The 23272-nt window shown below is 51.1% G+C and overlaps 1 protein-coding gene across 1 annotated transcript in view; it reads left to right on the top strand.

Moving 5' to 3' along the window:
- The window catches only part of LOC140404637 (uncharacterized), a 100303-nt gene extending 84527 nt beyond the window's left edge, over positions 1–15776 (top strand). Inside the window, exons 10-11 of the mRNA XM_072493247.1 lie at positions 705–755; positions 11149–15776. Coding sequence (XP_072349348.1) covers positions 705–755; positions 11149–11259 — 162 coding nt within the window. The 3' untranslated portion in view covers positions 11260–15776. The remainder of the gene's footprint in view (positions 1–704; positions 756–11148) is intronic.
- Positions 15777–23272: the final 7496 nt, after the last annotated feature.

Here is a 23272-nt window from a genome sequence, read left to right on the forward strand (position 1 = left end):
CTGTCCGTCTCTCTCTCTCTCTGTCCGTCTCTCTCTCTCTCTGTCCGTCTCTCTCTCTCTCTGTCCGTCTCTCTCTCTCTCTGTCCGTCTCTCTCTCTCTGTCTGTCTCTCTTTCTCTGTCTGTCTCTCTCTCTATCCCAGTCTCACTCTCTCTCTCCCTCTCCCAGTCTCTCTCTCTTTGTTTCTGTGTCTCTCCCTCTCTCTCGTTATCTTACCTCTTTAATTTTGTCTGGTAAAGGGAAGCTGGATGAAGAGCAGGGTTATCGCAGTATCTACTGAGCAAGTGACAGACTGGGCCCACCCTCCCTGTTGAAATGTGTGTACTTGAACTAAAGGTGTTGTGTCTATTCTTCTGGGAGCTTCCATTTGGCCCCTGCCCACAAAGCAGAGGTCCCGGTGTGGAGAATTGCAGCTGCAGACTCGGGTTCCATCCCTCTATCTAAGCGATACGAGAGTCCTTTGTGGGAACAGGGTTGGGTCGGAATCTGGCCAGTACTGAAGTAGCTGACGTTTATGTGCAATATATTAATTTCGAGCAAGCTTTTTATTTTTTAATGTTGCAAATTAATCTGTTTTCTTTTGGCCAGTTCACGTAACCTGTGACGTCCAGCTGCGAGCAGTAACGTGCCCTGTGTGTGTTGTAAAGTTACCTCGGACGCTGTGATTGGACGTATAAGCTCATTGTCTTCATTTCCCTTTTGCAGAACGTGGCGAGGCAAAACAACGACAGCGATTGTGGAGCTTTTGTACTGCAGGTGCGTGGAACGGCCTTCGGTCGAGGAAAGCTCAGTTACTGCCCAAAATCCGAGTTGTTGGCCTGGCCTCCTTCACCCTCTGTAGTGTGACCTCTCTGCTTCCCCAGCCTCGTAACATTATTGTCAAACATCCCGGATAGGACAGATACACAGGAACAGGTCCCCTTGAGCTCTGCAAACTCCCATTTACCGACCTTGGTTCCGTATCCTTAATCGCCCTTACCCAATAGACATCGCAGTCTGGACTTTTGAGATTCCCATTTGCCCCCGCCGAGCCTCAAAACAACTTTTGAGTCGGAGAGATTCAGATCTCTCCGCTCCGTGTGAGCTAATGCTCCCTGACATCACCCCTGAACAGGGCGTCTTGAATTGTAACGGTGCAGTCCCCTTGTCTCTTCTACCAGAGAAATTAGTTTGTATCCCAGCAAATCCTTTAATAATTTTTTTAACACCTCAAATAGCTCAACCCTTAACTTTCAATATTCAAGCGAACACAAGCCTAGTGTCGGTCACCTGTCCTCGGAATGTAATATCCTTTCAGTTAAGGACCCAGTTCCCTCCCTCCCGCAGATCCTGTTTTATATCGTCATGGTGTAACTTTGGCGCAGCATCACGCAGCACCTTTCTCCTTCGACATTCCCACTCATCCCAATCTCTTGAAGTCCGGGAAATTGTTCTCTGATTCCAGAGGTGAAAGCCAGGTGTTTGGTGAATTGGCTCCCGTTTACTTGCTGGCGTTTAATGGGACTTTCGAGACAACTTGTCCCTGAGTTCCGTGACTCTGAAAAGATGAACCTCCCAATGGTTAACCTGGTTCTCTGCTTCTGCATCCCACACTTCACATCCCTCGAATCTCCCGAACCTATGGGCAGCCAGGTAGCACGGTGGTTAGCACTATTGCTTCACAGCACCAGGGTCCCGGGTTCGATTCCCGGCTTGGTTCACTGTCTGTGCGGAGTCTGCATGTTCTCACCGTGTGTGCGTGGCTACCGTTCCCCCCCTTCTCCCCCCCCCCCAAGACCAGAACATGACCAAAGCAACCTTCATCCCCCCCAATCTACCCTCATCCCCCCCAATCTACCCTCATCCCCCCCAATCTACCCTCATCCCCCCCAATCTACCCGCATCCCCCCCCAATCTACCCTCATCCCCCCCAATCTACCCTCACTCCCCCCAATCTACCCTCATCCCCCCAATCTACCCTCACTCCCCCCAATCTACCCGCATCCCCCCCCAATCTACCCTCATCCCCCCCAATCTACCCTCACTCCCCCCAATCTACCCTCATCCCCCCAATCTACCCTCATCCCCCCCAATCTACCCTCACTCCCCCCAATCTACCCTCACCCCCCCAATCTACCCGCATCCCCCCCCAATCTACCCTCATCCCCCCCAATCTACCCTCACTCCCCCCAATCTACCCTCACTCCCCCCAATCTACCCTCACTCCCCCAAATCTACCCTCACCCCCCCAATCTACCCTCAACCCCCCAATCTACCCTCACCCCCCCAATCTACCCTCACCCCCCCAATCTACCCTCATCCCCCCCAATCTACCCTCACTCCCCCAAATCTACCCTCACTCCCCCCAATCTACCCTCACCCCCCAATCTACCCTCACTCCCCCAAATCTACCCTCACCCCCCCCAATCTACCCTCACCCCCCAATCTACCCTCACTCCCCCCAATCTACCCTCACCCCCCCCAATCTACCCTCACCCCCCCAATCTACCCTCACTCCCCCCAATCTACCCTCACCCCCCAATCTACCCTCGCCCCCCCAATCTACCCGCATCCCCCCCAATCTACCCTCATCCCCCCCAATCTACCCTCACTCCCCCCCAATCTACCCTCACCCCCCAATCTACCCTCACTCCCCCCAATCTACCCTCACTCCCCCCAATCTACCCTCACTCCCCCAAATCTACCCTCACCCCCCCAATCTACCCTCAACCCCCCAATCTACCCTCACCCCCCCAATCTACCCTCACCCCCCCAATCTACCCTCATCCCCCCCAATCTACCCTCACTCCCCCCAATCTACCCTCACTCCCCCCAATCTACCCTCACCCCCCAATCTACCCTCACTCCCCCAAATCTACCCTCACCCCCCCCAATCTACCCTCACCCCCCAATCTACCCTCACTCCCCCCAATCTACCCTCACCCCCCCAATCTACCCTCACCCCCCCAATCTACCCTCACTCCCCCCAATCTACCCTCACCCCCCAATCTACCCTCGCCCCCCCAATCTACCCGCATCCCCCCCAATCTACCCTCATCCCCCCCAATCTACCCTCACTCCCCCCAATCTACCCTCACTCCCCCCAATCTACCCTCACCCCCAATCTACCCTCACCCCCCAATCTACCCTCGCCCCCCCAATCTACCCGCATCCCCCCCAATCTACCCTCATCCCCCCCAATCTACCCTCGCCCCCCCAATCTACCCTCACCCCCCCCAATCTACCCTCACTCCCCCAAATCTACCCTCACCCCCCCAATCTACCCTCAACCCCCCAATCTACCCTCACCCCCCCAATCTACCCTCATCCCCCCCAATCTACCCTCGCCCCCCCAATCTACCCTCACCTCTCCAATCTACCCTCACCCCCCAATCTACCCTCACCCCCCAATCTACCCTCACTCCCCCAAATCTACCCTCACCCCCCCAATCTACCCTCACCCCCCCAATCTACCCTCACCCCCCCAATCTACCCTCACCCCCCCAATCTACCCTCACCCCCCCAATCTACCCTCACCCCCCCAATCTACCCTCACCCCCCCAATCTACCCTCACCCCCCCAATCTACCCTCACCCCCCCAATCTACCCTCAACCCCCCAATCTACCCTCACTCCCCCCAATCTACTCTCACCCCCCCCAATCTACCCGCATCCCCCCAATCTACCCTCACCCCCCCAATCTACTCTCACCCCCCCCAATCTACCCGCATCCCCCCAATCTACCCTCACCCCCCCAATCTACCCTCACCCCCCCAATCTACCCTCACCCCCCCAATCTACCCTCACCCCCCCAATCTACCCTCACCCCCCCAATCTACCCTCACCCCCCCAATCTACCCTCACCCCCCAATCTACCCTCACCCCCCAATCTACCCTCACCCCCCCAAACTACCATCACCCCCCCCAAACTACCCTCACCCCCCCCAATCTACCCTCACCCCCCCAATCTACCCTCACCCCCCCAATCTACCCACACCCCCCCAATCTACCCTCACCCCCAATCTACCCTCACCCCCCCATTCTACCCTCACCCCCCCATTCTACCCTCACCCCCCCATCCTACCCTCACCCCCCAATCTACCCTCACCCCCCAATCTCCCCTCACCCCCCCAATCTACCCTCACCCCCACCAATCTACCCTCACCCCCCCAATCTACCCTCACCCCTCAATCTACCCTCACCCCCCCAATCTACCCTCACCCCCCCAATCTACCCTCACCCCCCCCAATCTACCCTCACCCCCCCAATCTACCCTCACCCCCCCAATCTACCCTCACCCCCCCCCAATCTAGCCTCACCCCAATCTAGCCTCACCCCAATCTACCCTCACCCCCCCAAACTACCCTCACCCCCCCAAACTACCCTCACCCCCCCAATCTACCCTCACCCCCCCAATCTACCCTCACCCCCCAATCTACCCTCACCCCCCAATCTACCCTCACCCCCCAATCTACCCTCACCCCCCAATCTAACCTCACCCCCCCAATCTAACCTCACCCCCCCAATCTAACCTCACCCCCCCAATCTAACCTCACCCCCCCAATCTAACCTCACCCCCCCAATCTACCCTCATCCCCCCCAATCTACCCTCATCCCCCCCAATCTACCCGCATCCCCCCCAATCTACCCTCATTCCCCCAAATCTACCCTCACTCCCCCAAATCTACCCTCACCCCCCAATCTACCCTCACCCCCCAAACTATCCTCACCCCCCCAAACTATCCTCACCCCCCCAATCTACCCTCACCCCCCAATCTACCCTCACCCCCTCCAATCTACCCTCACCCCCCCAATCTACCCTCACCCCCCCAATCTACCCTCACCCCCCCAATCTACCCTCACCCCCCAATCTACCCTCACCCCCCCAATCTACCCTCACCCCCCCAATCTACCCTCACCCCCCAATCTACCCTCACCTCTCCAATCTACCCTCACCTCTCCAATCTACCCTCACCCCCCCCAATCTACCCTCACCCCCCCAATCTACCCTCACCCCCCCATTCTACCCTCACCCCCCAATCTACCCTCACCCCCCAATCTACCCTCACCCCCCAATCTACCCTCACCCCCCAATCTACCCTCACCCCCCAATCTACCCTCACCCCCCAATCTACCCTCACCCCCCAATCTACCCTCACCCCCCAATCTACCCTCACCCCCCAATCTACCCTCACCCCCCCAATCTACCCTCACACCCCCATTCTACCCTCACCCCCCATTCTACCCTCACCCCCCAATCTACCCTCACCCCCCAATCTACCCTCACCCCCCCAATCTACCCTCACCCCCCCCAATCTACCCTCACCCCCCCAATCTACCCTCACCCCCCCAATCTACCCTCACCCCCCCAATCTACCCTCACCCCCCCAATCTACCCTCACCCCCCCAATCTACCCTCACCCCCCCAATCTACCCTCACCCCCCCAATCTACCCTCACCCCCCCAATCTACCCTCACCCCCCCAATCTACCCTCACCCCCCCAATCTACCCTCACCCCCCCAATCTACCCTCACCCCCCCAATCTACCCTCACCCCCCCAATCTACCCTCACCCCCCCAATCTACCCTCACCCCCCCAATCTACCCTCACCCCCCCCAAACTACCCTCACCCCCCCAATCTACCCTCACCCTTGGGGGAAATCTGAGTTACAACATGATGGATCAGAAAACAGCCCCCCAGTCCCAAACCTCACACCCAATCCCCCTCCCCCACCACACCCAATCCCCCTACCCCCCCAACCCATTTCCCCCCCCCCCCATCCTAATCCCCCTCCCCCCACCACACCCAATCCCCCTACCCCCCCAACCCATTTCCCCCCCCCCATCCCAATCCCCCTCCCTAACCCATCCCTGCCCGCCCAGGCATTCTCTCCTCCGGACATTCACTGAGGCGAAGGCCGGGACCTTGACCCCCGTGCCCGCCTACAGCTCCCGAGTCTGACTGCCCAGATATGGCCAGGACAGGGCTCCTGCTCAGTCTTCGGAATCGCCGACAAGGCGACCCAGAGACCCACAAGCTTGGGCCATGACCACAACATGGGCACATGGTTGGCCGGGCCTCATGAGCATCACTCGCCTTCCATCCCTGTATCATCACTCGGCTTCCATCCCTGAATCTTCACTCGTCTTCCATCCCTGTATCATCACTCGCCTTCCACCCCTGTATCATCACTCGGCGTCCATCCCTGTACCATCGCTCGTCTTCCATCCCTGTACCATCGCTCGTCTTCCATCCCTGTATCATCGCTCGTCTTCCATCCCTGTACCATCGCTCGTCTTCCATCCCTGTACCATCGCTCGTCTTCCATCCCTGTATCATTGCTCGTCTTCCATCCCTGTATCATCGCTCGTCTTCCATCCCTGTGTCATCACTCGTCTTCCATCCCTGTGTCATCGCTCGTCTTCCATCCCTGTATCATCACTCGGCTTCCATCCCTGTATCATTGCTCGCCTTCCATCCCTGTATCATCGCTCGCCTTCCATCCCTGTATCATCGCTCAGCTTCCATCCCTGTATCATCACTCGGCTTCCATCCCTGTATCATCGCTTGTCTTCCATCCCTGTATCATTGCTCGCCTTCCATCCCTGTATCATCACTCGTCTTCCATCCCTGTGTCATTGCTCGTCTTCCATCTCTGTATCATCGCTCGCCTTCCATCCCTGTATCATCGCTCGCCTTCCATCCCTGTATCATCGCTCAGCTTCCATCCCTGTATCATCACTCGGCTTCCATCCCTGTATCATCACTCGTCTTCCATCCCTGTATCATCACTCGTCTTCCATCCCTGTATCATCACTCGTCTTCCATCCCTGTATCATCGCTCGCCTTCCATCCCTATATCATCGCTCGGCTTCTATCCCTCTATCATAGCTCGGCTTCCATCCCTGTACCATCGCTCGTCTTCCATCCCTGTATCATCGATCACCTTTCATCCCTGTATCATCGCTCGCCTTCCACCCCTGTATCATCGCTCGCCTTCCATCCCTGTATCATCGCTCGCCTTCCATCCCTGTATTATCGCTCGTCTTCCATCCCTGTATCATCGCTCGTCTTCCATCCCTGTATCATCGCTCGCCTTCCATCCCTGTATCGTCGATCACCTTCCATCCCTGTATCGTCGCTCGCCTTCCATCCCTGTATCGTCGTTCGCCTTCCATCCCTGTATCATCGCTCGCCTTCCATCCCTGTATCATCGCTCGCCTTCCACCCTTGTATCATCGCTCGCCTTCCACCCCTGTATCATCACTCGTCTTCCATCCCTGTATCATCGCTCGTCTTCCATCCCTGTGTCATCGCGCGTCTTCCATCCCTGTATCATCACTCGGCTTCCATCCCTGTATCATTGCTCGCCTTCCATCCCTGTATCATCACTCGGCTTCCATCCCTGTATCATCGCTCGCCTTCCATCCCTGTATCATCGCTCGCCTTCCATCCCTGTATCATCGCTCAGCTTCCATCCCTGTATCATCACTCGGCTTCCATCCCTGTATCATCGCTCGCCTTCCATCCCTGTATCATCGCTCGCCTTCCATCCCTGTATTATCGCTCAGCTTCCATCCCTGTATCATCACTCGGCTTCCATCCCTGTATCATCACTCGTCTTCCATCCCTGTATCATCACTCGTCTTCCATCCCTGTATCATCACTCGTCTTCCATCCCTGTATCATCACTCGTCTTCCATCCCTGTATCATCGCTCGCCTTCCATCCCTATATCATCGCTCGGCTTCTATCCCTCTATCATAGCTCGGCTTCCATCCCTGTACCATCGCTCGTCTTCCATCCCTGTATCATCGCTCGCCTTCCATCCCTGTATCGTCGATCACCTTCCATCCCTGTATCATCGCTCGCCTTCCATCCCTGTATTATCGCTCGTCTTCCATCCCTGTATCATCGCTCGTCTTCCATCCCTGTATCATCGCTCGCCTTCCATCCCTGTATCGTCGATCACCTTCCATCCCTGTATCGTCGCTCGCCTTCCATCCCTGTATCGTTGTTCGCCTTCCATCCCTGTATCATCGCTCGCCTTCCATCCCTGTATCATCGCTCGCCTTCCACCCTTGTATCATCGCTCGCCTTCCATCCCTGTATCATCGCTCACCTTCCATCCCTGTATCATCGCTCGTCTTCCATCCCTGTATCATCGCTCGTCTTCCATCCCTATATCATCGCTTGTCTTCCATCCCTGTATCATCGCTCGTCTTCCATCCCTGTATCATCACTCGTCTTCCATCCCTGTGTCATCGCTCGTCTTCCATCCCTGTATCATCGCTCGCCTTCCATCCCTGTATCATCGCTCGCCTTCCATCCCTGTATCATCGCTCAGCTTCCAACCCTGTATCATCACTCGGCTTCCATCCCTGTATCATCACTCGTCTTCCATCCCTGTATCATCGCTCGTCTTCCATCCCTGTATCATCGCTCGCCTTCCATCCCTGTATCATCGCTCGCCTTCCACCACTGTATCATCGCTCGCCTTCCATCCCTGTATCATCGCTCGCCTTCCATCCCTGTATCATCGCTCGTCTTCCATCCCTGTATCATCGCTCGTCTTCCATCCCTGTATCATCGCTCGTCTTCCATCCCTGTATCATCGCTCGCCTTCCATCCCTGTATCGTCGATCACCTTCCATCCCTGTATCATCGCTCGCCTTCCATCCCTGTATCGTCGCTCGCCTTCCATCCCTGTATCATCGCTCGCCTTCCACCCCTGTATCATCGCTCGCCTTCCATCCCTGTATCATCGCTCGCCTTCCATCCCTGTATCATCGCTCGCCTTCCATCCCTGTATCATCGCTCGTCTTCCATCCCTGTATCATCGCTCGTCTTCCATCCCTGTATCATCGCTCGTCTTCCATCCCTGTATCATCGCTCGCCTTCCATCCCTGTATCATCGCTCGCCTTCCATCCCTGTATCATCGCTCGTCTTCCATCCCTGTATCATCGCTCGCCTTCCATCCCTGTATGATCACTCGGCTTCCATCCCTGTATCATCGCTCAGCTTCCATCCCTGTATCATCGCTCGCCTTCCATCCCTGTATCATCGCTCGCCTTCCAACCCTGTGTCATCGCTCGTCCTCCATCCCTATATCATCGCTCGCCTTCCACCCCTGTATGATCGCTCGCCTTCCATCCCTGTATCATCGCTCGCCTTCCATCCCTGTATCGTCGATCACCTTCCATCCCTGTATCATCGCTCGCCTTCCATCCCTGTGTCATCGCTCGTCCTCCATCCCTGTATCATCGCTCGCCTTCCATCCCTGTATCGTCGATCAGCTTCCATCCCTGTATCATCGCTCAGCTTCCATCCCTGTATGATCGCTCGCCTTCCATCCCTGTATCATCGCTCGCCTTCCATCCCTGTATGATCACTCGGCTTCCATCCCTGTATCATCGCTCAGCTTCCATCCCTGTATGATCACTCGCCTTCCATCCCTGTGTCATCGCTCGCCTTCCACCCCTGTATGATCGCTCGCCTTCCACCCCTGTATGATCGCTCGCCTTCCATCCCTGTATCGTCGCTCGCCTTCCATCCCTGTATCATCGCTCAGCTTCCATCCCTGTATGATCACTCGCCTTCCATCCCTGTGTCATCGCTCGTCCTCCATCCCTGTATCATCGCTCGCCTTCCACCCCTGTATCATCGCTTACCTTCCATCCCTGTATCGTCGATCACCTTCCATCCCTGTATCGTTGATCACCTTCCATCCCTGTATCATCGCTCGCCTTCCATCCCTGTATCATCGCTCGTCTTCCATCCCTGTGTCATCGCTTGTCTTCCATCCCTGTATCATCGCTCGTCTTCCATCCCTGTGTCATCGCTCGTCCTCTATCCCTGTATCATCGCTCGCCTTCCATCCCTGTATCATCGCTCGCCTTCCACCCCCTGTATCATCGCTCGGCTTCCACCCCCTGTATCATCGCTCGCCTTCCATCCCTGTATCATCGCTCGCCTTCCATCCCTGTATCATCGCTCGGCTTCCATCCCTGTGTCATCGCTCGCCTTCCACCCCTGTATCATCGCTCGCCTTCCACCCCTGTAATGAAGTGACTCATTCTGGACTTGAGTCAGGTGCGCCTATAAACTACTTTGAGTTGGATTGAACCACGCCTCGCCCACGAGGATGTGGAGTTCACCCTCCGCAAGCCTCACTCCACACCTCGTCATCCAATACTGGCCCCAACTCCTCCTCCCACCTGGCCTTAACCTCCTCCACCGACACGGAATCCTCCACAAAATCCGTCCATAAATACCGGATGTGCTCGCTTCCTCCGACCCTGCGACCGAAGCCCTCCATTACTACTTACACCTCGAAACACCACCTGTTAAACAGGGCCCCAAACGGAATCCCCACCTTGTGTGCGACCGCACACCGGGAATCTTGGCTAATCTTTCCACGGAAGTGACCTCTGCACATGACCTGTGCACATCGCTGATGCTGCAATGGGGCCTGGGTTATAAAAAAAGTTGTCATGGTGATATGTGCCTCTTTATAACGGTGAACCCCTCGATTCATCTTCACCTATGACTTCAGCATCATATTGGTTAATACCCTTTTGCCTGTGAGGCGTAGTATTTGAAACATGTTGAATGACAAATGTTTTAGTTAAAGGAAACCGTACTAAGTTCGGTTCGTCATCTCTTTCGCTCCATATCGCTTTCATTATGCCAAATGTGGCTGGTCTGTGGAACCCTTTGCACAAGAAGTCTGTCAATGTACACATTGTTTAATCGCAAACGTGCCAAGGTTTTGATAGCGTGGATAATGTTTTCTGTTGTGGGGGAGAGCATTAGTCAGAGCCCATCAGTATAAGATCGACACCATGAAACCCATTTGGTTATTGAGGAGATAGCCAAAGAGTGGTGGGAATTTGGAACTGTCTCCCACAGGGAGAGTTTGAAGTGATGGTTTAAAACAAGCATATGAGGGGGACGGGAACATAGGGTTGACGGTGATACATTTAATTGAGAAAGGTTGCTCAAGTAGAGCAGAAACACAAGCTCGGACTGGCTGGGCCTTGTTTCTATGTCGTATACCAGAATGAATAATCAGTACCCGGGGTCGAGGACATTGGGTGGTAGGCGGCAGAGAGGGAGAACATTTTAAAAATGTTTCACAACCTTGAATGTGACGTTTTGCCGTTTCAGTTCTGTAAGTGTCTGGCTCTGGGCCACCCCTTCAGCTTCACCCAGCAGGACATGCCCAAGCTCCGCCGTCAGATCTACAAGGAACTTTGCAACTGCAAGCTCACCGTGTGAGGTGCCCTGTCCTGGAGGAGGCCAACGCAAACCTAGACCAGACAGACGCACCCTTCTGTGAACATTGAACATTACAAAGATGGGTGCAAGTTACGAAGACGCGATTAAAACAATCCCGGTCTTCAAATGTGTTGAAACGTGAAACCCTTTTTTTTTTTTAAAAAACAAACTTTTTCTTTTCTATGCCATATTTTCTCAGTTATTTAAGTGTTGTTCGATTTTGAAATTCTGGTTAGCTGTATTGTATTATCACACCAGGATCACAGGACTGAAATGACAGCAACATGCGGACGGGGTGGCTTTGGCTTATTCTAGGATCTTTGCAGCTGTCCCGATGGCCAGGTTGGAAGCAGGTCGAGGAGGTGATTACACAGGATCGGCTCCTTTTCCTCTGGACCGTCAGATTTGATCCCGGGCTTGCCTGTCACGTGGGATTGTTCTCCACGAGCCCTCTGCTTGGTGCAGCGAACCCCTTCCGCCTTTGGGAAGGGCTAGGCAAGCATCATGCTGCTGCCAGTCTTGTACGGTTAAGCTGGCATCACAGGCCAACGAGACGGTCGCCGAGCGGCTGCCGCCTTGTGCTGCGGGGGGTGGGGTAGAGAAGGAGGGAGGAGGAAAGGTTCTCCCCGAGACCTGTGAGGATTTTTATGTGAAGGAAAGCTGTGTCTATTGACACCCGGTCGATAGAGCCCGAAAGTGGCGGTTAATCACTTTCCAAATCCCCTTTAAAGATGTTGTTCGGTGTTTTGTTTTCTTTGGTGTCTTTTTCGGTTTATATGTTTGAGAAAAAAAAAGCTGGGGCATAATATTGTGACCAAAAGTGGATTTGTAAAGCGTTTAGGTTTGATTTTTTTTGAAAGGAGAAGAGAAATGCAGTAGCCAATCACCATAAACCTTGTGTACCTCACCACAGAGTGCTGCCATCTCCCTACAATACTACACTCATAGTGAAGGTTTGATCAGTTAGATTATAATAATTGTAACACTCACCAAGTATCTCTCTACGTCTCCACAGTTTGGTAGTACCATGTGAGTACGTGTTTCTGTATGAAGAATGTGGGGTTAAAAAAGTCCAACTCAAGGAGTATTGAGTGAATTATCTGCATGGTCCCGTAACGCTGTCAGTCCCGATCGCGGGCTGAGACTGCTTTGCTCACTCCACCTCTTTGACTCGAGTTCAGATAGAGCGCAGACCAAGAAGAGCATGAAGGACTCTCCCGTCTGCTGCCTGTGACGGTCCAGTCTGGAGCAAACCACCGCTTCGTGAGCCTGAGTCCCATACCTCAAAACCAGTGACAACCTCACTCAAACCGCAGCAGCGACAGTTACAGGAAATGGAACTGTCGCTAGGGACCGACATCTCAAGTTTGGGGTGAAGGGACTTTTGTTGGGACAGTGTTGAGGGAGCTCTACTTGGTTATCAATCCATGCTGTACCTGACTTTGGAGTGCTTGACGTTGACGGTGGGGAGGTATTCCATCTCTGCGCCGGTAAGTTGCATCGTCCCATGTTTAACGCTGCTGTACTTGGATGATGTTCAATTGTGTGCATTAAAGTTCTGTGGTTGTAATTCTATAGCCCCCCTTCCCTCTGCGTGGTAGCTGTTCTAACGGGCTGCTTCAGGGAGGGGCTTCAAAGGCCAAAGTGTAGGATAACGTGTGAACTTCAGTTGATTTTGAAACCCTGTTCCGTCAGAGGTGCAAAGATGCTGGATTAATAAGTGAGATTGTTGGATCCATTCCGAGGTGTGACATTTTGTTTAGTGTGTTCTGTTTGCTGTGGAAAGGGAAATGGCCACTGAAACCTTCACCCCGTGCCAATGTGAAGATTTCCACCCTCCAACAGTCGCAATCGACTCAGTTCTTCTTAGCGCGGGAATGCGTCAGTAAATGTTGTCCGTTTTTTGGGGGGTTTCTGTGGGTGAGTCTTAATTCTGCCACATGTTTAAATGCTACCGTTCTGTGACCTGTACCGTAGGGTCTGCTGGTGTTAATCACACCAACTGCACGCAGGCAAGCAACAATGGAGTAAACACTAACTCGGGGGTGGCCATTGCTTAAACCGAGAGTGTCTCGGTTGGGTTTGCTTAACCTTAATCATTTTGGTGTAAAGGAGGGCGACACGGTGGCGCAGTGGTTAGCACTGCGGCCTCACGACACCGAGGTCCCAGGTTCGATCCCGGCCCCGGGTCACTGTCCGTGTGGAGTTTGCACATTCTCCCCGTGTCTGCGTGAGTCTCACCCCCACAACTCAAAGATGTGCAGGGTAGGCGAATTGGCCACGCTAAATTGCCCCTAGGAGAAAATGAATTGGGTACTCTAAAAAAAAAAAAAAAAAATGTTTTAAATCTCAGTGTAAAGGATCGAGCAACTGTGGAATACGATGTGTGCGACTGATTTCCCAGCCTTCCCCTTCAGCCCTCTATTTTAAAAAATGGTTTAAAATTTTTTTTAGAGTAGCCAATTATTTTATTTTCCCAATTAAGGGGCAATTTAGTGTGGCGAATCCACCTGCCCGGCACATCTTTGGGTTGTGGGGGTGAGACCCACGACGACACGGGGAGAATGTGCAAACTCCACACGGACAGTGACCCAGGGCCGGGATCGAACCCGGGTCCTCAGCGCTGCAGTCCCAGTGCTAACCACTGCGCCACGTGCCACCCTCCTCATCCCTCTATCTTGAAGATAGACGCATTTGAACAGAATGTCACAAAGTGGGCCATTTAAATGTCCAGTGATGCTTTTCCAGTTAAGTGAGAATCCATGAAATGAAAAGGTTAAATCGCTCCTCGATTCTTGGGGAATAGGCCTTTTGACAATTGCACGCATCCTCCTGTTATTTTTAAAAATAAATTTAGAGTACCCAATTCATTTTTTTTCCAAGGGGCAATTTAGCGTGGCCAATCCACCTCCCCTGCACATCTTTGGGTTGTAGGGGTGAGACCCACGCAAACACGGGGACAATGTGCAAACTCCACACGGACAGTGACCCAGAGTCAGGATCGAACCTGAGACCTCGGCGCCCACGAGGCCGCAGTGCTAACCCACTGCGCCACCGTGCTGCCTTCGCATCCTCCTGTTATGTCGCTCTCTTAACCCTGGCCGAGTTTGCCAAACATCAGGCGTGGGAGCTGCAGGGGGAACGCTGGACACTGTTGGAGGAGATCTTCGCTGTGAAAGCAGCACATTCATTTGTTGGGATGTGTCGGGTTGCTGCGTGCAAGCGAGCCCGTTTTCAGCTTGTGTGTGTCGCTGGGGCGGCAACTGGTTGTAAAATGGTTGTGGGACAAGGAAATCTGGGAGGTATTCGAGGCGAGGGAAATTTCCAGCACACGCTTCACCCAGAGATTTGGTCCATGAGAAACGTTGACTTAGCTGATATTTTTATTGAAACAAATTGCGTACCTTGTACCTGGTTTTACATCCATAGCATTTACACTTCAGTGAAGTTAAAATGAGTCCGGCTCTGCAGTGTCCACATCCACGTTAGATGCCGCTGATGTTTATGGATCTAGTCAATGGTAGGAAGTGTCAGCGAGGCGCTTGTCTGCAATTTACACTCTGCCTAACTGACGATCGAGAATTCTGTGCGCACAGGCAGCACCTGGCTGGTCAGTATTTAATGTTTAAAAGTGAGGATCCAGCTGCCTCTTAAACCTTCAGAGAAACTCTGCAGTGGGTTTCTTTAAACTACCTGGAAGATCCGTCAGAGCGCTGACTTTGAAACCCAGCTGCTCTCTCGCACACTTGAACTTTTTACTTTACAAGAAACAGAAAATACCGGAAATACTCGCAGCCTCGCGGAGAGAGGAACTGAGTTAACTTTCAGTTAACTTCGCTTCTCTCTCCGCCGATGCCTGTCCTGCTCAATTTCCAGCATCTCCTGTTTAAAGTCAGATTTCCATAGCTGCAGAATTTCCCTTTTGTATCGGGGTTACGCTTCTGAGCTTTGAAAGGTGTCTTGGCGTTTTGGGCTCGATGCCAGGAAGCAACCCTCAGCCATTAATGTGTTGATGAGTTTGCATTGATACAAATGTGACTCCAAATCTCCAAATCAAATTGACTCACTTCTGCGGGGGGGGGGGGGCGAGCGAGGGAGGAGAGAGGGGAAGACTAGAAGGTGAAGGGTCTCCATGAGGAGAAAAACAAGTGTAGAAACCCACACTGTGTAATCTCTTAACACACAGCTTAGGAATTGGCTTCAGAATTACAAATGCTGCTCACAAAATAAAATGAAGGAATTTGATCCCAAGCGATGGTGACCGGAATGGTCGCATTGTGTTCCGTGGGATTCTGCGGTTTTCAGGATGGCATTCCATGCTTCATTCCTCAAATCCACAATCCTTCCTCTTTTTTTTTTCTGAAGCAGGGTTGGGGGGGGGGGGGGGGGAGAGAATACATGGGAATGAAGAAAATGAATGTGAAGATAGTGAAGGACCAATGGTGTAAACGCACCGTGTATTACTTTTCTGAGCCATTGTTTTAGGGAAGCTGAACAACGGAGTTAAATTAATAATAGACCCTCATTGGCCCCGTCGTATTTCCCATCAACACCTCCCTCCCCACTAAAACACTGGCTCCTTCCTTTGCTTTACTCATCCTGGAATTCAGCCTGAGCTGGATGGGCCTAGTGATGGTGGGAAGCCTTGGGAGCAGACATGGGAACTTTCCTGAATCTAAAAGATGTACACGCAGGCCCAGCAGTCATACCCCAAGCTGCTGGTCACAAGGTGTTGAAAATAAGGGGCTGGGGCGGGAGAAGGAGTCTGACAAATCTGGTCATGGTGCTGCCCTTTAGGGAGTCCGTTTCCTGCTCTTAGCCTCTGTTCTGGACCATTCCGCATGACACTGCTCTCAGTCAACACTCTCCCATTCCTCTGCTTCAGGCTCCAGGGATTCTGTACCCCTCTCTTGGGCTGCAGTTCCCAATCTGTGCTCAGCAATTCCAGCGTGTGTGATTATCAGTTACATTTCCTGCTATCTGAGAGCTGGGGGGGTTGGTGAGGATACAGGTGGGAGCTGGGGGGGTTGGTGAGGATACAGGTGGGAGCTGGGGGGGTTGGTGAGGATACAGGTGGGAGCTGGGGGGGTTGGTGAGGATACATGTGGGAGCTGGGGTGGGGCAAACTTGTACATGGGTTGTTCTACATTTGAGTATATCTGATATAATGCAGACATGAAGGTTAATTGTGTTTAATCCTCCTGTTCCCAATATTCTTCATGTATGAATATCACTGTTGTACTGAATTGGATTTCCTATTCCTTGTATTAACACAATAAAAATCTGAGTCTTGAGCATATAGCAAAGATTCTGAAATGTGGTTTCTGTCGTGTCTGATCAGAGGGCCTCACTCTAGCGGAAGGAAAGGGTCCTCACTGGAGGAATTCTATTCTTTCACCTTCATCCCGAAAATATCAGTGAAACATTCAACCGTCTAACCATCCACTCCCCTCTCCCAAGACACCGACTCCCATAGGAATACTGACCCACGAGCACTGGCAATCTACAAAGAGCTCACTCAAGTAGCCATTATCATGAATGTTGGCAGGCTATTTGGCTTTGATATCCCTCACAGTCAATCAATTCCTCACACGAGCCATCTCTACCAAGTGGTTGTCCCTGAAGGCTCACTGGACAATGATCAAGACCCCAATGCTCTGGCTGACTTGCCATGCACCCCCCCCCACCCCCCGCCCGGCTACCACCACCATCTGACCTGAAGACCTGGGATGTCGAAGCTCACTGCAGTGTGCCCAACATTTGTTTGGTACACCAGAAGAGAACCCCAAACACTTCTTAATTTGTGAAACTGTGAGGGAAAGACACTTCACCCCAGGAGTGATGACTCTGGGACCAATAGGTATCTTTTATATTAAAACAAACTTTAATTTTAAAAAAGAATTAACCACATTAACATCAAAGAAATTGCTTCACAATTATCAGTTAAACAGTTCTTAAACACAAGAAAAATCTTACAATCTGCACCTGCTACTAACTTCGATTAAGCAACCCCAATATAGTTCAAATGCCACTTATAAATAAAATTAACAGAACAGGTTTACTTGCTTATCTGCGCAGACCTTCGGAGCGAGCAACCCTTTCAGGAACAAGCTGAAAATCCTTCTGGCTTGTCGAAATCTTCTGCTCAACCTAACGACATTTGGCAAAGCTGCTGTTTAACGTAGAAATTCATAGCAGACTACAAAACTACAGACAGACCTGGCTCCTCTCATTAATTACATCATCTGTAACCCACTATGATGATTCATCACCTGCTTAGAAAAGACTACATACAATCCCCCATAAATTGTTACTCTCCAGGGAATTTCAGCAATCGTAACGTTCCATTCAGCATCTCTATGGAAACAAGTAAATGGTTAAAAATAATAATCTCATCTTTTTTGACCTCTTAATTGCAGCTTTAGCATACAAAGTCTGTATACCTTAACCTAGGTTATTTAATATTGCTGCAACAAATACAGACCTTAACTCGGGCTTTTTAAAAATCAACCTTTACTGCTACAAATATAAAATATAAAACCATTTCTTCTTTAATCACGAGTGCTTCTGCTGCTGCTCTGAAATTAGCGAACACAACAAGGAAGGACAAGAGTTGGATCAAAGGAACTGGTGCATTTATCAAGAAGCCCATTGGGGGAACCGTCCGATGTCCTGCCAATTTTATCTCGTGGGAAATCAGTATTTTTGGAATGTAAGGAAAAGGGGTTCAATTAGCCTGAGCACCTTTGAGTCATGAGCCAGCTGTGGTTTACATGGACAATTTTTATCTATCACACTGCTGTCTGCTGGTGCCATGTATTCCTACATTATAACTGACTGATTTTAAAAAAGATTTCCGATAAAGCACTGTGGGATATCCCCTAGCTCGTGAAAAGTGCTGTATTTCACCCAGTTTTAAAACATTTAGAGTACCCAATTCACTTTTTCCAATGAAGGGGCAATTTAGCGCGGCCAATCCTCCTACCCTGCACATCTTTGGGTTGTGGGGGCGAAACCCACGCAAACACAGGGAGAATGTGCAAACTCCACGTGGACAGTGACCCGGGGCCGGGATCAAACCTGTACCTCGACACCGTGAGGCAGCAGTGCTAACCACTGCACCACCGTGCTGCCCCGTTTTTCACGCAGTTCACTCCTAGATGTATCGTCTCTGAACTGGAATATGTGGGCATTCTGCATTGAGGGAAACGAATATTGTTCTATAATCACCTGTCAAGTGTACCTTCCTGACATTGCTCATTTCTGTTCCCTTAGCTCCCTGTAAGGCTCGGTTCTGGCAAAGAATACCATGAATCATCAGAATTAACTCTCATTTAATGACTCGCTCTGCGTTGGTCGACACACTGACATGCTGCCTCGAGCATTTGCAATTTAAACAGACAAAAATGTTTTATTCCTCCCTGCCGTCAAAATTCTTCTAGACACTTCCTGCTCTGATTATAACAGTTGCACCAGCTCTCTAATATATTGAATGGGCTTCTAATGAGGCACAAATCTGTGACTGCAGAAAATCCAATACCGACGCACTTTACATTTCGAGGCCAGGGCTTAGCGGAGATGATATGCTGCAAGCGCTAAAGGAGCCCTGGTTTCTCAGACTCTCAGTGCAGAAGAGGCCCCTCGGCCCATCGAGTCTGCACCATGATGAGAGGGTTAGATAGAGTGGACGTTCAGAGACTATTTCCTCGGGTGGATGTAGCTGTTACAAGGGGGCATAACTATAAGATTCAGGGTGGGATATATAGGAGGGATGTCCGATGTAGGTTCTTTACTCAGAGAGTGGTTAGGGTGTGGAATGGACTGCCTGCTGTGATAGTGGAGTCGGACACTTTAGGAACTTCCAAGCGGTTATTGGATAGGCACATGGAGCACACCAGAATGACAGGGAGTGGGATAGCTTGATCTTGGTTTCGGACAAGGCTCGGCACAACATCGAGGGCCGAAGGGCCTGTTCTGTGCTGTTACTGTTCTATGTTCTATTTCAAAGGCATAGGATCTGTAAAGGGACTGATGGATGTTGTGATGATAGCTTCCTGGTTCCACAGGATACACACTTCGAACCCCAAAAGGACGGCTGAGCAGAGTCCGAGGAGCCTAAGGACAAACCGGTTGATGAGAGCAGAAGTGTGTCTTGTGCAAGTCCTCGATTGATTAGTGAACATCCATATCTCATCAATGAGGCATATCAGTTGATTGCTTGTTCCTGTGCCTTGGGAATCCTTAAACTTGTCCAGTCTGTGCAAATGCACTACCATGTTTTCAAGGTGTTTTCAAACCTTGATACAGCCATGACCATCTTCAATTGCCTCAATGGCCATTGAATAAACCTGCTTTTAGAATGGTGGGAGGATATAAGCAGCACAACGTCAATTTTTGGGGGGTCAAGCTTTAACAGGAACTACTTTAACAGTAACTACTTTAACAGCAGTATCTCCAGTCCAATGAGAGGGGAGGCATTGCCGGACTTAGATCTTATATCAGTCGGAGACGGGTACATAGAACATAGAACGATACAGCGCAGTACAGGCCCTTCGGCCCACGATGTTGCACCGAAACAAAAGCCATCTAACCTACACTATGCCATTATCATCCATATGTTTATCCAATAAACTTTTAAATGCCCTCAATGTTGGCGAGTTCACTACTGTAGCAGGTAGGGCATTCCACGGCCTCACTACTCTTTGCGTAAAGAACCTACCTCTGACCTCTGTCCTATATCTATTACCCCTCAGTTTAAAGTTATGTCCCCTCGTGCCAGCCATATCCATCCGCGGGAGAAGGCTCTCACTGTCCACCCTATCCAACCCCCTGATCATTTTGTATGCCTCTATTAAGTCTCCTCTTAACCTTCTTCTCTCCAACGAAAACAACCTCAAGTCCATCAGCCTTTCCTCATAAGATTTTCCCTCCATACCAGGCAACATCCTGGTAAAGGGCAGCATGGTAGCATTGTGGATAGCACAATTGCTTCACAGCTCCAGGGTCCCAGGTTCGATTCCGGCTTGGGTCACTGTCTGTGCGGAGTCTGCACATCCTCCCAGTGTGTGCGTGGGTTTCCTCCGGGTGCTCCGGTTTCCTCCCACAGTCCAAAGATGTGCAGGTTAGGTGGATTGGCGATGATAAATTAGTGTCCTGTCCAAAATTGCCCTTAGTGTTGGTTGGAGTTACTGAGTTATGGGGATAGGGTGGAGGTGTTGACCTTGGGTAGGGTGCTCTTTCCAAGAGCCGGTGCAGACTCGATGAGCCGAATGGCCTCCTTCTGCACTGTAAATTCTATGATAATCTATGATGAAATCTCCTCTGCACCCGCTCCAAAGCCTCCACGTCCTTCCTATAATGCGGTGACCAGAACTGTACGCAATACTCCAAATGCGGCCGCACCAGAGTTCTGTACAGCTGCAACATGACCTCCTGACTCCGGAACTCAATCCCTCTACCAATAAAGGCCAACACTCCATAGGCCTTCTTCACAACCCTATCAACCTGGGTGGCAACTTTCAGGGATCTATGTACATGGACACCTAGATCCCTCTGCTCATCCACACTTCCAAGAACTTTACCATAGCCAAATAATCCGCATTCCTGTTATTCCTTCCAAAGTGAATAACCTCACACTTCTCTACATTAAACTCCATTTGCCACCTCTCAGCCCAGCTCTGCAGCTTATCTATATCCCTCTGTAACCTGCTACATCCTTCCACACTATCGACAACACCACCGACTTTAGTGTCGTCTGCAAATTTACTCACTCACCCTTCTGCGCCTTCCTCTAGGTCATTGATAAAAATGACAAACAGCAACGGCCCCAGAACAGATCCTTGTGGTACTCCACTTGTAACTGAACTCCATTCTGAACATTTCCCATCAACCACCACCCTCTGTCTTCTTTCAGCTAGCCAATTTCTGATCCACATCTCTAAATCACCCTCAATCCCCAGCCTCCGTATTTTCTGCAATAGCCTACCGTGGGGAACCTTATCAAACGCTTTGCTGAAATCCATATACACCACATCAACTGCTCTACCCTCGTCTACCTGTTCAGTCACCTTCTCAAAGAACTCGATAAGGTTTGTGAGGCATGACCTACCCTTCACAAAGCCATGCTGACTATCCCTGATCATATTATTCCTATCTAGATGATTATAAATCTTGTCTCTTATAATCCCCTCCAAGACTTTACCCACTACAGACGTGAGGCTCACCGGTCTATAGTTGCCGGGGTTGTCTCTGCTCCCCTTTTTGAACAAAGGGACCACATTTGCTATCCTCCAGTTCTCTGGCACTATTCCTGTAGCCAATGATGACATAAAAATCAAAGCCAAAGGTCCAGCAATCTCTTCCCTGGCCTCCCAGAGAATCCTAGGATAAATCCAATCAGGACCCGGGGACTTATCTATTTTCAGCCTGTCCAGAATTGCCAACACCTCTTCCCTACGTACCTCAATGCCATCTATTCTATTAGCCTGGGTCTCAGCATTCTCCTCCACAACATTATCTTTTTCCTGAGTAAATACTGACGAAAAATATTCATTTATCTTTTTCCTGAGTAAATACTGACGAAAAATATTCATTTAGTATCTCGCCTATCTCTTCAGACTCCACACACAACTTCCCATCCCTGTCCTTGACTGGTCCTACTCTTTCCCTAGTCATTCGCTTATTCCTGACATACCTATAGAAATCTTTTGGGTTTTCCTTGATCCTACCTGCCAAATACTTCTCATGTCCTCTCCTTGCTCGTCTTAGCTCTCTCTTTAGATCCTTCCTCGCTACCTTGTAACTATCCATCGCCCCAACTGAAACTTCACACTTCATCTTCACATAGGCCTCCTTCTTCCTCTTAACAAGAGATTCCACTTCTTTGGTAAACCACGGTTCCCTCGCTCGACGCCTTCCTCCCTGCCTGACCGGTATATACTTATCAAGAACACGCAGTAGCTGATCCTTGAACAAGCTCCACTTATCCAGTGTGCCCAACACTTGCAGCCTACTTCTCCACCTTATCCCCCCAAGTCACGTCTAATGGCATCATAATTGCCCTTCCCCCAGCTATAACTCTTGCCCTGCGGTGTATACCTATCCCTTTCCATCATTAACGTAAACGTCACCGAATTGTGGTCACTGTCCCCAAAGTGCTCTCCTACCTCCAAATCCAACACCTGGCCTGGTTCATTACCCAAAACCAAATCCAACGTGGCCTTGCCTCTTGTTGACCTGTCAACATATTGTGTCAGGAAACCCTCCTGCACACACTGTACAAAAAACGACCCATCTAATGTACTCGAACTATATCTTTTCCAGTCAATATTTGGAAAGTTAAAGTCTCCCATAATAACTACCCTGTTACTTTCGCTCTTATCCAGGATCATCCTCGCCATCCTTTCCTCTACATCCCTAGAACTATTTGGAGGCCTACAGAAGACTCCCAACAGGGTGACCTCTCCTTTCACGTTTCTAACCTCAGCCCATACTACCTCGGAAGATGAGTCCCCATCTAGCATCCTCTCCGCCACCGTAATACTGCTCTTGACGAGCAGCGCCACACCTCCCCCTCTTTTGCCTCCTTCTCTGAGCTTACTAAAACACCTAAACCCCGGAACCTGCAACATCCATTCCTGTCCCTGCTCTATCCATGTCTCCGAAATGGCCACAACATCGAAGTCCCAGGTACCAACCCATGCTGCCAGTTCCCCTACCTTATTTCGTATACTCCTGGCATTGAAATAGACACACTTCAAAACACCTACCTGAACACTGGCCCCCTCCTGCGACGTCAAATCTGTGCTCCTGACCTCTATACTCTCATTCTCCCGTACCCTAAAACTACAATCCAGGTTCCCATGCCCCTGCTGCATTAGTTTAAACCTCCCCCAAAGAGCACTAACAAATCTCCCTCCCAAGATATTTGTGCCCCTCAGGTTCAGATGCAGACCATCCTGTCTGTAGAGGTCCCACCTTCCCCAGAAAGAACCCCAGTTATCCAGAAATCTGA

This window comes from Scyliorhinus torazame, chromosome 31 (assembly GCF_047496885.1).
Source record: "Scyliorhinus torazame isolate Kashiwa2021f chromosome 31, sScyTor2.1, whole genome shotgun sequence".
NCBI lineage: Eukaryota > Metazoa > Chordata > Chondrichthyes > Carcharhiniformes > Scyliorhinidae > Scyliorhinus > Scyliorhinus torazame.